The sequence below is a fragment of the Medicago sativa genome, chromosome 1, assembly GCF_051527215.1.
Source record: "Medicago sativa cultivar Bolivia chromosome 1, Bolivia_mono, whole genome shotgun sequence".
Taxonomy (NCBI): domain Eukaryota; kingdom Viridiplantae; phylum Streptophyta; class Magnoliopsida; order Fabales; family Fabaceae; genus Medicago; species Medicago sativa.
In genome coordinates this window covers 91,793,524-91,807,885 of record NC_140749.1, presented here as the reverse complement: position 1 = coordinate 91,807,885, position 14,362 = coordinate 91,793,524, and the positions used below count along the sequence as shown (strand labels likewise).

The 14,362-nt window shown below is 32.6% G+C and overlaps 2 protein-coding genes across 3 annotated transcripts; one reads left to right on the top strand and one right to left on the bottom strand.

Annotated features, from left to right (window-relative positions):
* The first annotated feature begins 4,663 nt into the window (after positions 1-4,663).
* Positions 4,664-6,894, top strand: LOC146959134 (F1F0-ATPase inhibitor protein). Of its 2 annotated transcripts, none has more exons than XR_015024828.1 (3): positions 4,664-4,835; positions 4,915-5,623; positions 5,695-6,894. XR_015024828.1 is itself a non-coding variant. In XM_085740661.1 (3 exons), exons 1-3 carry the CDS (start codon positions 4,692-4,694, stop codon positions 6,638-6,640), a joined length of 258 nt encoding a protein of 85 aa, XP_085596787.1. In that variant the 5' UTR covers positions 4,664-4,691; the 3' UTR covers positions 6,641-6,894. The 2 variants fall into 2 exon arrangements, 1 of the variants encoding a protein (XP_085596787.1); XM_085740661.1 differs by having other exon boundaries at positions 4,915-5,001; positions 6,614-6,894.
* A 2,624-nt stretch (positions 6,895-9,518) lies between these two features.
* On the bottom strand, positions 9,519-11,403 carry LOC146959133 (Duplicated homeodomain-like superfamily protein). Its single transcript, XM_085740660.1, has 2 exons — positions 10,895-11,403; positions 9,519-10,065 (listed from the first exon to the last, which is right to left on the bottom strand). Exons 1-2 carry the CDS (start codon positions 11,290-11,292, stop codon positions 9,726-9,728), a joined length of 738 nt encoding a protein of 245 aa, XP_085596786.1. The 5' UTR covers positions 11,293-11,403; the 3' UTR covers positions 9,519-9,725.
* Between the last annotated feature and the right edge of the window lie 2,959 nt (positions 11,404-14,362).

Below are 14,362 nucleotides of genomic sequence, written 5' to 3'. Positions count from 1 at the left end.
ATCGTCTTATGTTATACAATATTTCTTAGCTCTATTATAACAATTGAATCTTTTGAAGATGTAAAACAATGTATGTATGTATGTATGTATGTATGTAAAATTAGTAGTTATGTATGCATAATTTTTTTTTCTCTTGTGCATCTAATAAAAAAAATTATTTACTTGTTTGTAGTTGATGGGATAGAAGAACCAAAGACAAACATTGGGGTAGATTGTTATGTATACTTGTCAGACATTCGTCCAATTTGGAAAGGCGAAGATGAAACAACAAAAATTAATTGGTGTGGTGGTGGTAAAGTGATAAACTTTCCGGGGGACGGTGATGGAAAGTGGGATGGAGGTGAAATGTGGGACGACAATGCAAAAGGGGGAGAGATTGGAAGGTGGGCTCACAGTGAAAAGTGGGTCAAAGGATGGTGGGACTACAATGGAAAAAAGGGAGGGTGGCCAAAGAATGACGGCATTAAAAATGGAGGCCGTGGTGGAAAAAGGGGTGGTGGTAGAAACAACATAGAATATATAGACGAAGAGAATGAGCCTGGTAGTGGAAAGGGGGACAGTGGTGAAAATATCATAGACTTTCAAGTTGATGGAAAGAGGGACGGAGATGAAAAAAACATAGACTTTATAGATGGTGAAAAGAGGGGAGACGGTGGAAAAGGGGACAACACTTAAGAACGTCGATCAAGCACATGGAAAATTAAACACGTACATTTATGTCGTATCTATTAAACAATATACAATGTTATCATAAATGTAAAATAAAGAATGGATCTTGTAGTTTTAACATGAACCAATGATGATGATGATATATACTCACTTCGGTCTCAATTATAAGCAAAAAAAACTTTTTTTTTTTCGATTCATTGAACAACTAATGTATTATATACCAAATACATCAGTTATTCAATGAACCTAAAAAGTGAAATGTTGCTTATAATTGAGTTTTGAGAGAGTATACATCAGACATATTCAATACAATTCTCTTCTTGATATAATATTTATTCTTAAACTTCGTTTTTGTTCACCGTTGACTTAGTTTGGCGTTGTCTATAACACCCCGTTTTCCCATCATGAAAATTTCTTAATAAAATCAGAGTATTTTAAAATCATAAACGGAATGCTACACTTCTTAAAAATTCATAAACTGAATAAATAACAATTTATCCTTCAAAAATCATTCGACATAAGTAGTTCAAAACCTCGCAGCGGAATTAGTTTAATCAACATAAAAGTCTTTGGCACGCAGGCCTCATCATAAAAATCTCATAAGTCTTGTTCAGCATTTATTCATAAAAAGTTCATAAATGACACGTAAGGAATAGAAGTAAAAGCAAGTCCCATCCCGTTACATATCAGAGCACCTAGACACAATGTGAGGAGTCCACTCACGAACACTTCTAGTCTTTATTACCTGCAAGTTACCCATACGAAGGGCAACATTTTCAAGCAGAAGGGGTGAGATTTCACAGTCAATAAATTAAGCATATAATTTATCAAAATGCATTTAACAACATAAAACATTATTAACATATCAAACATTTATCATTTAGCATTATATCAATTCATAATTAATTATCATCATCAAATATCATCATTAGTTCGTAAACAGATATCATCTTTACTTCATAAGCAAAAATCATCTTTAAATCATCATCAAGTATCATAATATATTTAACAACTTAAGATATCACAACATCAGCATTAATAATCATTTATCATCATTTTATTATCATCATCAATCATAAACAAACATCATCATCAAAACATCATCATCAAAACATCATCATCAAATCATAACAAACATCATCAACAGAGCATCTTAAACATCAACAACAATAATCATTTATCATCTTATAATCATCATAAGACATCAGGTTCGACTTAACACATGACTCAACAACACGACTCAACTTGACAATGCAACTCTTAACAACTTAAACCATCGTGAAACTTCTTGATATGCAAATGCATGTGGTACCATTCAACAACATATATGAGCGTAATTAGGCTCTTCATCAAGTGAGCATAAAGCTGCCGGGCTTAAAGCCCCCAACGTAGTTTAAGCACAAGGCTGTCGGGCCTAAAGCCCCCAACTTTAATGAGTATGCAATGGACTCAATCTTCCTACAACTTAGACAGCAACGTGAACATCTTATAAATTCCATAATCATGGACAACTTCTTAAACTCTTGCAACTTAGACCGACTCATGCAACTTCAAGACATTAACATTCAACAGCAGCAACCAACAACAATTACAGCATGCAACATGGCTTAAGTAACATTTCAACATTAAAGGGATGAATCATATCAACTTAAAATATCATAAAACATCATAACATTATTCATGCAACATTACTAATCATCTCAGTCATATAAACAGACTTCTATAACATCTGGAAACACCCTAAACAACCCTCATTCTTACTTCTAAGATCAATTCATGACTACACGTGCGAATGGATCGCATGGAAAACAGTTTTGGTCAACTAACAGCTTAACTCGCAATGGCGAGTGATTTGCTCGCAATGGCGAGCTCAACGGGCTAGCTCGCAGTTGCGAGTTCATGGTCTTACTCGCAGTTGCGAGTGATGTTGCTCGCAGTGGCGAGCGATGGGTTGCAGCTCGCAGTTGCTAGTGTTTCTGCTCGCAGTTGCGAGCGATGAATGTCAGTACGGCCAGAAACCTAAAAATCACAACTTTTCATCTATCCTCATGGTTCTTTCATCCAATTAGCATCTAATTAACACCCTAGGTAATATCTAAGGTTTGTACACTAATTTTTGCATCAATCTAACATCTTTTCATGGTTCAATCCTCAAATTGGTCAATAACCCTAATTCTCAATTCTCACCAAACCTCAACCTAATCATGCTAAATTCATTTTTCAGAATCATACCCATAATAATATTGAAAGTTAGTCTCACCCTTACCTTGTTATTGCAGAAAAATCGACAGCCTCTCTCTTGTTCTCCTCTTGTTCTGACTTTTCTCCCCTTTTCTCCAAAAGTGTTTTACGTATGTTCTAAAACTTATTCTCTTAACCTATCCCTCAATTTATAACACTTGTTTTACTCTTCTCACCACTAACTTACTCACCCCACAACACAGCCCCCACTTCTTATTATTTTATTTTCATATCTTATTTTATTAAATAATAAAATAAGTCTCAATACCTCATAACATCTCTAAAAATCATAACATCGTATATATCACATAATTTTCAGATAAATCATATATCTCTCATAAAATCACGTAAACCTCATAAATCACTTAAATTCATAAATCATATAAATATATATAAATATATTTTTAAATAATTAAATAATTTACGACGGGCGTTACATTGTCGTTTTCTACTTGTGGATGTCCTAGCAGGCAACACACATCTTGAAACTTGGTTATTTCAATAAAACATGTTTTTCAATCTTTATCAAGAAACAAACCTAGCCACGAGAATATAATACCACAACCCCACTGATTCACATGCATTCTCGACCACCATTTACCTAACAGAGACAAATTAAACTCTTGAACTCTAGATACCCTTAAACTGCTTTTCTCCCTATCCAAACACATATTCTCCCACTTTATCCAATGTATTTTTCTGACATCCTCACCCCCCCCCCCCCCACTAAAAAATATTTCAAAAATAATTAAATATAAGAGATAATATACATGTGGGATCTTTGAAGAGAAAAATAAAATAGATTGATAACGGGGAAAAAACATCGTTAAGAAGAATTAAGCGACCAACCAATGAGAGATTCCTACTATTCTTACTGAACAGTCAAAATACATGCTTAAGTCTTATGGAGATAGGTAGAGGTGTAAGCGGTTTAGACAAAACTGATGAAACCGAAAATCCAAATCGGAAAAATATTCGATCTTGTTTGGTCTGTTTCAAAACCGAACCAAACTAACCTAAACCGCTAGCTTGGTTCGATTCTCGGTTTTTGATTTTGAGATCCAAAGAACCTATGAATCGAACTGATGTTAACCCACTCCCCGTTTACTAATATTACCCTTCCTTGAACACTTATGAGTAAACTCAAAATTAAATCCCAACATAAAATACTCCTTATTTCTTTCACTTTCTTCCATTATCATCTCACCTCATCACTCAAACTCTATTTCATTTCTACTAAAAAAGAACAACCAGCTGCCAATCACACATAACTCATCGTTCCACACCGCCGATGGGATCATCCATCTCTTGGTTAGTTTTTCATATTAGTTATACAAAGTTGTTTAGAATACAGAGAAGATGGAAAACAAAGTTCCTTGAAATATTTGTGTATGTTGTATGCATGAAATACAAATTTGTGAAAATATAGATTCTCTAATTGTAGTTTCAAACAAACCGATCAACAGACCCATCCAAACCGGTTAATTTAGTTTTTTTTTTAAAAAAAAAAAAACAGTGAAAACCGAATCAAACTAAACCAATGAAAATCTCATCGGTTCATATATTTTTTCGATAAAAAACCGATCCAAACCAAACCGTTACTAATATTGATGATAGTCTTTATTATAAAAAAAAATACTCCATTGATAAATAAACCGGTTAGACCGGTCCGATTTAGGAAACTTCTAGGGTTTTTGACTTTGTCTTGTGAAGAAGTTGAAGTAATAAATAACTAGCGGTTCATTGCAATCACATTTTCTGTGAAATCATTTTGTTCAAAAATGGCAATGAGATCAGCACTGAGTCGAGGGATCGTGACTCGTTCAATGGATTCAACATCTCGTGGAGCTTCTTCTCGCTTCTTCAGCGGCAAAGGTAAGATTCTTAGCGAGGAAGAACAAGCCAAAGAAAACGTCTACATTCAGGTACTTCATTTCCCCCTTTTTCTTCATCCTTTTTTAGATTCAATTTCTTGCTTCTGAAACGGTTGATTTTTGTGTGTAGAAATGGGAGAGGGAAAGGTTGGAGAAACAGAAGCTAGCGGCTGATAAGGCCAAGGCGGAGAAACCTACAGATAATGCCGATAACAAGGTACCAAATTATTTTGTTTTTAGGTTATTGATTTCAATATTTCTTTCTGCATATTTTGGGTCTGATTAAAACCAGATTTGTGATCTATTAATATTATTATTGTGTTAGTTACCAATTCTGAGATGATTTTTTGATTTGGTGTATTTTTGGATTTGTTACTTTCTGTTTAGTGCAAATTTTAATTTCATTTTTTAGTTTTGAAGCTATTTGAAATTGTATCATATGATGGTTCCTATGATTCATATCTTAAAATTTATTCAATTTTTTTTACGCATTAAGATGTTCAGCTAAATGACAATTCCTTTTGTAGCTCCCAATATTCTGTAACTTTGATATGAATATGATGGATGTTATTTTTTGTTTCACCACTTTTAGCTTCTTAAATTCTTGGACATCGAATTTTGTTTCTTTTACCAAGGTTTGAACATATTTTTGCTTAATGTGGTATTGCACGTGGTGATGACATGATTCTGGAACCTGTGGTCGTGTTTCATTGAATTCGATTTCACTGTCATATGGTGGATTCATTGTTTAGATATTACCTAGCAAGCAACACACTCTTTTTAAAGGGGGAAGCCTCACTGTTTAGTCATTAACTAGCTACGAACACACTCTTTTGAAGGTGGATTTGGCTTTCGGTGAAACTTGTAATTTGTCCCAAGTTTCAATGAAATCAAATTATCCTTTTTGAAGGTGGATTTGGCTTTCGGTGAAACTTGTAATTTGTCCCAAGTTTCAATGAAATCAAATTATCCTTTAGAAATCGAGTGAAACTAGAAATGGAGTTGGAATGGTAAGGCAGGAGTAGTAATAAATTATAATAGCATTCTTCAAAACAAACACGTTATTTTGTAATTTGTCACATTTTTTAGAAATTTATGCTGTACCCTTTTTGGAAAGAGTAACCAATGTTAGACTTGGTACTAACTAGCTAGACCCTTCCTTTTTTTTTCTTTCTGGGGAGTGGATTGCAAGTTGTCTACCACCTCTTTTACCCTATACACAACTGGAATATTTACAGAATGAGTCAAACCCTTACATTCATCTCTCCACAATTTTGCTATCAACTAAATGCTATGTTTAATGAAATGATATCCCTTAAACAACTGCAACCAAATTCTTCACTTTTAAAATTCTGATGTTTGACACAGATTTTTTCTTGCTAAATATTTTGTATGCTTTAGCACATTTTTTGGTTATAATTCCATGTTGCTGTGAATCAAGGTGTCCATTGCAAATTGTTTGTGGCATGCGCCTTCCAAGCACAGCAGGGGGATGATTGCCCCTTACCATGGTGCGCAGTTGTGCGCTTAAGATAACTAATCTAAAGGGTAGCTGAATCCTCCAAAGATAACTAATCTAATGGGTAGCTGAATCTTCCAAAGATAACTAATCTAAGGGGTAGTTGAATCTTCCATCAAGTTCACGTTTTATTAATATGTCATATATGGATTCAATAATCTGACTGAAATTGAAAGTTCTAGAATTATTTATTGTTTTTGTCTTGCAGCAATCTAGTCACATTTAAGTTTTACTGCTATGGTGAATTTGGTTATTTGTGTATTGCTTCATCATCAGTTTAACACTTTTCTATCTCTTCATTTGAATGTAGAAACCTGATGGGACTCAAAAGAACTGATTTTATCGGTCTTGCTAGCCGTCAAGGTCACTTAAGGGAAGCAATCATGAGGAATAAAACACTGACTCTCAGTGAACTTTTGTCTTTGTATAGAACTATAGATTGTCTGTTTTCGTTTATTTGTAGTTTCGTCAATGGTGATGAATCAGACCATTTGGTTGCATCCATCATGTTTGGTACATTATGTAATGATGTAATCCTTCCCTGTGATATTTTACTGGGCTGGCAGTGGTAAACGAATTAGTAATCACTAATCAGTATGCTTATAGAGTTAAAAATAATCAGTATGCTTATAGAATTAAAAAATGTGAAATGTAATGTGAGTTTCACTGTGGATATTGAGATTCAGTTGAGGAGGGAGTTTGGATGAAGAGATCGAAGCTACTCTCAATTCTAGGAAACCCCTAATGCTCACATCACATGCATATAAAATTGTTGGATTCAGTCTTTAGATTAAGATAGTAATGAAAGGGAGTCTTAGCTCCAATCTAAGGTCAGCCTAGGTGATTCATGTAGAACTGTTCGATTTGGTCAATCTCAATGCTCTGATATAAAGATCTTGCTAAATAAAAGAGCTAGGCAGCTGCTGTAGAACTGTTCGATTTGGTCAATCTCAATGCTCTGATTACACAAGCTAGTTTCACGTTGTAAATTTCGGTTGGGTCGTTTATATACCATTTCTGTGCCTTCCAGTATATTTTTTAGTCTGTCATAAGTTTTCTCTACTGAAGTCTAGGGATAATTTTATTCAAGACAATGTCGGACTTAAAATGTGCGTGTCTCTCGTCGCGTAATGGGAGATTAACCCTTTTTGTTAATCTCAACCACAGTTGCTACTTGTTTTCTGGACACCTTCATACCTACTTGTCAGTATCAACTATATTCATTTTTGGTCTCTCACAATTGACAACAATATTTTCATTATCATCTCTGAACTCTCTAATAGTGGTTTGTGTTTGGATATAATGAATTGAACCTTTGTGTGTGAAAATCAATTCTAGAATAAAAAATTACAATTCCTAACTTCAAGTAGAATCAATTCTGGAGATAGAATCAATTCAACTCGACAGCAACCAAACATGTTAAAATCAATTATTCATCTCCATAGTAAATTTTGGTTCCTCCAGAAGTGGATCCAAGTAAAATTACTTTCGAAATGCATGTATTTTGCATATTTTTAAAATTTTAGTATGAAAAAGTATTCCATACAAATGAGTTTTAACAACGATTTTGAGAATGTAAAAAACGTTTTGAACCTTCGGCCATATTTTATACAAGGATGAGCAAGGAATGACAAACTATCATTTGATCTTTGAACGTGTAAATATGGATAAATTATTTGAGACCATCTATAGTCAAAACGAGATTATATATAGGAAACATTAGTAGCTTGAGAGGGACAACAGCTTCATTTTTTTTTTCCACACTTTGGTAGATTGTCTAGTAAATTCTAAGTTCTGATTTAGCTATGCCACTTTAAAATTTTGCCAATTATAGTCAAGAGAGGAAGAGAGACAATATCATCATTTTGTTCCACAAATTGAAGTTTGATAGGAAGAGAGACAATAACCTTCATTTTGTTCCACAAATTGATAGATTATCTCGTAAATTCTAAGTTTTGATTTAGCTACGCCACTCTGAATCCTGGTAAATTTATATGTAGTATTATGTCGTTTTATTAAAGAAATCATTTGTAATGCGGTTGTCTTCTGAAATATAAGAACATATCTAAAGCAAAGAGATGAAGAATAATGTTTGTTGACAACTAAGTGCAACTTAGTTGGTAAAAATACTTCATCTACATCCAAAGGTCATGTATTCGAGTCATAAATAAGGACACTGAAGACTACTATTGACAGCCTTTTAGAACAGAAGAAGAAATAAATAAATAAAGAATGTTATTCTTAAATTTCATTTTAGTGTGTTAAATATAACTGGGGAATTGCTAAAATTAGTTTGATATTGTTTAAGTTAGTTATTAATTAGTAATAATAGTTGTTATTAGTTACTTTATGTTTATGATAACTGTATATAGTGCATTCGACATACATACATTATAATCACATTATGATCGTCCCTTCAAAAAAAAAAAATCACATTATGATCGTATAAAATGAAGAGAATTCTAACTCTTCTTAACTAGTGCCTTAGGTAGATTGACCCAAATTCAAACTTAATCAGGCAAAATTGGTGAAACTATAGGCGCCTTGGAAACACAGGGAATAATCAATTATTGTTAGTTATATAAAAAGTTCTGCATTATAGTTTTTTTTTTGGTACAAAGTTCTGCATTATAATTAATCAACTTTAACAAGAATTCAGACTTTTTCCCTTGACAAGTCAAGCAAATGACAAGTCAAGCAAAAGAACTTTAACTGAAACTGCTTTTGACTTCCGGATGAATGTTATGCGCCATACTTTCTTTTGAACTGGAGAAATGGAAAAGTCGATGGTTCAATACTTATGGTATGTTTGGTTCACTTCTAAAATGATCAAATTAATTACGAAGGTGTAGAATTAACATCATATTTTTGAGTAGAATTGATTTTACCTCAAAAATTAATTCTGCTTGTAACAAAATGATCAAATTAATTACGAAGGTGTAGAATTAACATCATATTTTTTAGTAGAATTGATTTTACCTCAAAAATTAATTCTGCTTGTAACTAAGATTTGTAGCTTTTAAGTCTATAATTGAATTTCACAAACAAATTTATATAGTTCAATCCAGTTTTATTTAAATGTATCTTAAACACAAATAACTTCACCTTCGTAATTAATTTTGTTTGTGAAATAAATTTGTCACCATAGAACCAAACATAGACTTAAATCAAACCTAAAAATTATATTGAATCCAAATAGCAAAGCAGTAATTCAATTGAGCAGAGAAAGAATTTTTCATTACTGTTGAAATCATTCCTAAAAGTTCCCTATTTGTTTGAAGTAACTATAACCACTAATAATTTAATTATCAACATACTCCTAGTTACTCTGTCAACTAGCAACACCATAAACTTCACAAATAAAACCAGATAAATGAAAATCTAATGCACTATATACAAAATCACACGGCTTCTAGCACTCTTTACATTTGAAAGCCATAATTTGAATACCCATATGCACTCATTTGATCCTGCAAATCGTTTGACGGATAATGATGCATTTCTTGAGACTGTTGTTGCATTGAACCACCACCAGGAGGAGGAACCCAGTTCTGATCAATAGGCACAGGAGCTGAGTTACTGTCCACCGATGTAATGTCATGAATACTTGATCTCTTCCTCTCTTTCTTCACCGAATTCTGGCGAAGAAAGTACTTTTGAGCATGGCTAGCCACCTGAGTTGGTGTTCTTGTCACAACAACATTCCTTGAAATGCTTCTCCAATCTCCTTTCCCAAATTTGGTCAGCCCAATAAGAAACAGCCTGCACAGATAACATAAAATAGTGGCGGGTTTAAATTCCTCTATGTTAAATTGCTAGTGTCGATATAGCCTCTATTTAACTACATTTTGTACTAAATAATGTATTGAAGATCCAAAGTGATTTGTTCAAATTCTGCTACGCTATCTAACTACTATAACCGCCACTTGACATCCTTGTTTAACATAAAACAGCGGTGGGATCAAATTCCGCTATGTTAAATTGCTATAGTGTCGGTATAGCCTCTATTCAAGGACAATTTGTACTAAAAAGTGTATTACCGATCAAAAGTGATAGGTTCTAAAAAGTGTATTGCGGATTAAAAGTGAATTGTTCAAATTCTGCTATGCTATCTAACCACTGCAACCGCTATTTGACATCATTGTTTAACATGAATACACCGTTTTTTTTTTTTTTTTTTTTTTTTTGCTATGAGCAAACCACAAAATTTGAGGGTTTAGACAATCTTCAAATGCATGTCTTTCAATGCATATATTTGATGATATGCATTTTTGATTCTAATTTCAGTTTCTTAGCAATCAAATTTGAATTAGTTATAAAATAACTAACATTTTAATGATTTTCACTTCAAAATCTTCAGCTAAAAAACTAATATTTTAAAAAATTATAACATAAACCCAGAAAGCCCCCAAAAAAGATTAAAATTAAATTTTTATTCCCATTCCTTAAAATTATGGCATCCAATTCCAAAAAGTTATGTTAAAGATAAAGGAAAAAAAAAATAGAAAACCCTAAAATCAAAACCAATAAACCCAGAAAAAAAAAAAAACTAAATTGAAATGAAGTAAAATCTTTGAGAATCTTGATATACCTGTGTTCTTCTTCAGTCCATGGAGTTCCTTTCTTCCTCTCGTTATCACCGCCATGTCTCGGCTTCGAACCAAACGAAATTTGATTCGAAGAATCCCATTCAGCCAATCCACCACCACTCACAGCCGATTCATCAGAATAACTCGGAACCTCAACCCGACCCGAATCAATTTCCAGTATATCATGAACCAAAGCTTCATAGTGATCCCTAATTTCCGTCGCAGACTTACCTGGAACTTGTTCCGCGATCTTCTCCCACCGGTCCGGTAAATCCTCCGGCACCATCAACAGAGCTCGCTCGAACAGCTTGTCATGGTCTCGAGTCCACTGAGTTGGTTGAGTCGGCCACCGCGTCGTGGAGGCGGTGGTGGCAGCCATAGCAACTGACTCCCGATACATCTATTTTGTCGTTTTGTTAGTTGAATTCAAAAGGTGTGATGGTTTTGTTTTAAAAAGAGAGAGAGAAAGAGAAATAATCGCTTTCTACGAGATTTCGCTTCTGCGTTTGTTGAGAGATTTTCAGATTAACGCGTTTGGTATATATAGAAGAGGGAAAATTGAAACAAAAATAACGATTTTTTTTAATTGTTACTAATTATTGAAAAAGCTATTTTAATTTTTAGGTTGGGGTTCGGGAAAATCTGTTGTGGTGGGACCAGCTAATCAGGTTTTCAATAGCAACACGTTTTTGCTTTAATTGGATTTTTCCTTTTTCCTTTTTCTTTCCTTTGTTTCTCTATGAAGTTGTACAGTGCATAGTGACATGGAAGACACCGTTTCACCTGTTTTTTGTCATTAATGACAATTAATCATCATTCTATTTTTTTTCTTTGAGACAATCATCGTTTTATTGAGTATTGATGAATATAAATCATTTCTAAATTTTGCAGTATCTTTTCTTTTTATTTTTAGAATTTGATGACAATGCAATTACTGTACTTCCTTAAAAAAATGCAATTACTGTACTAAAATATTTTTAGAATTTGGGTGAAACTTAGTGTGCTTGATTTCGTGGTAAAAAAGTATAAGAATTGGACCCTCTAAAAAAAGTATAAGAATTAAATTAAATATTATTTCTTTGTCAAAAAAATTAAATATTATTTCATTCAATCATATAAAAATAGTTAAATTTTGATCATATGAAAATTTAAATTTAGAGTTTGTTTATTTTTTAAAATTTGTGATAGTTTAAATTGTTAATGAAGAAAAATAATAGATTTTAAAGTAGGACATTGTCTTACATTTTTTTTCCTTCGTAAACTGAATATCATCTACGTGCATTTTGCAGAGACTGATCTCTCGAGACATATAAGATTTAAATAGGCATGAACTCCCCTTAAAAATTTTAATGCTAGAATTTTAAAATAGAACATTGTCTTGCATTTATTGAAACATTTAAAAAAATTAATTGTTTTTTTGCCAAAAGAGGTCTCAACAATAGTGTACCAATAAAACAAACAAACAAACAAAAAACTGGTAGTAAGCAAGTTTTCCTACTTCATTATAATTTTTTTTTAATTCACTCTAATTGCAAAGCCAGGTGCTTTTTTATGCCCCATACCTGGATAGAGTCCACTTCAAATTGCAAGAAGTAGGCTCCTCCTATGAGCATATCAACTTATCTTCAAAGGTTTTGACACCGTCCTTAATCTCTTGAAGCTGGACTGAAACTTTTGAAAAATGACTAAATAAAGTTTCGTTAATTCTATAGTAAAAACTTTACATTTAGTTTTCCATTGTCGGTGACTGCATACGTGACTCCATCAACGACTCTATATGTGGTAAAGAATATTGTCAAATTTTATACAATAATATTTTGAAACGTATGTTTTTTAAAAAGTCTCATAAAACACAAAATAACATGAATTTCACTTCGAATCACACACAAAATGCATAAATAAGCAATAAAGAGTCATTACAATCTCAACATGTGCATTATGAACTAAGATAAACCGACATTAACAAAGTTAATCTAAGACACGTCAAAGTTCGAGAAGTTACCATTTCAATACGTTAAGAGTTAAGACAATGACCTTGTTGTCGTCAAATCCAAATGCAAGCTATATGTGCTATGAATCTCAATAAGTTGGCATAATTGTTCCAAAAAAACCCTACTCACTTATAAGCATTTTCTTTTAACAAGCCTCATTTAGAAGCATCTTGTACGCAATCGGATCTTGTGATGCATAATAAACATTTGGAGAATGTTAACCAGTGCCCCGGGGCATTGGTTAAGCACCAAATAAAGTAAGTTTTTATTAAAAAGTATTGTAATTATTACTTAATAAAAGTGACAGTTTATATTTCCAAGACAGAAAATTTTATTTATAGATTCCTTAACCAGTGCCCCGGGGCACTGGTTAACAAGACCCTAAACATTTTAATCAATTTTCAACCTCTTTACTGTTATTTGAGAGGAGTTAACCTTAACGTAACTGTGCTTACAAGTGCTATGGTCGCAGAGAATGCACGCACTTAGTTTTGCCAATTTCTGTGTTTGGCTTGAAGACAAAACTGATTAGGATAACAAACGGTAAACTTTGCAAATTTGTAAAAGAGGAATTTGTTTTAGTGGGACAATTCATCTTTTCATTCCATTGTTCTTAGTCAAACCGACGTCCATAAATTAGTACTTAGGCGAATAGATTCCTACTGCAACCGTCTTTACGTTTAGCATATTAACTAGAGAATATTCTTTCTCAGTAAATTTATCCATAGAAATGATGCCGAATCCACAATAATCTGTGGAATCTTATGCTTTAGTTTAACTAGTATAGTGACCCGTGCCAAGCACGGGAAATAAAAAACTTTTTAGATCAAATGAATATATTTTATATTATGTTATCTTAAAGTTATAAGTGTGGTTATAATTTAAATTTGATATGGAAAAAATATCATCTTAATTTTGTTAATTTTGTATATATTTTAAAATATCTAAACATTGCACATAACGATTAAAGTATTTGAATTTATACTTATACTAATTATTTGTAGTATAAGATGTACTCATTGTTAAACTTAACATATGTAATATTTTTGAAAAAATACCCCGACGTGTTGTATATTATTATTTGTTGACATAATGTATTTTATTAATCATAATAACTAAAAAATTTGTATTTTTTTATATAATAGTCAGTGTCAGATGTATACACCTAGTCTGTGAATGCAAACGTTAAATTTTTTTACGGGTGTGTATAAATATAGTTTGGGTTACAAAAATGCGATTGTTATTTGTTTTTATTTTTTACAAAACAAATGGTCTAATGTAAATATTGTATTTTAGGGTAACAACGATGTAAAAAAAAAAAAGTTTCGCGTATTGTTATACCTGAAAAGTGCATCAATTAAAAATCAACGGCAGGAGGATCTGCTTATATAGAAATTGCATGTCCTGTAATGACCAGTACGCCTTACAAAGAAATAAAAAAAACGACTTCCAAACAATACGCAACTTTAGTTTTCTAAA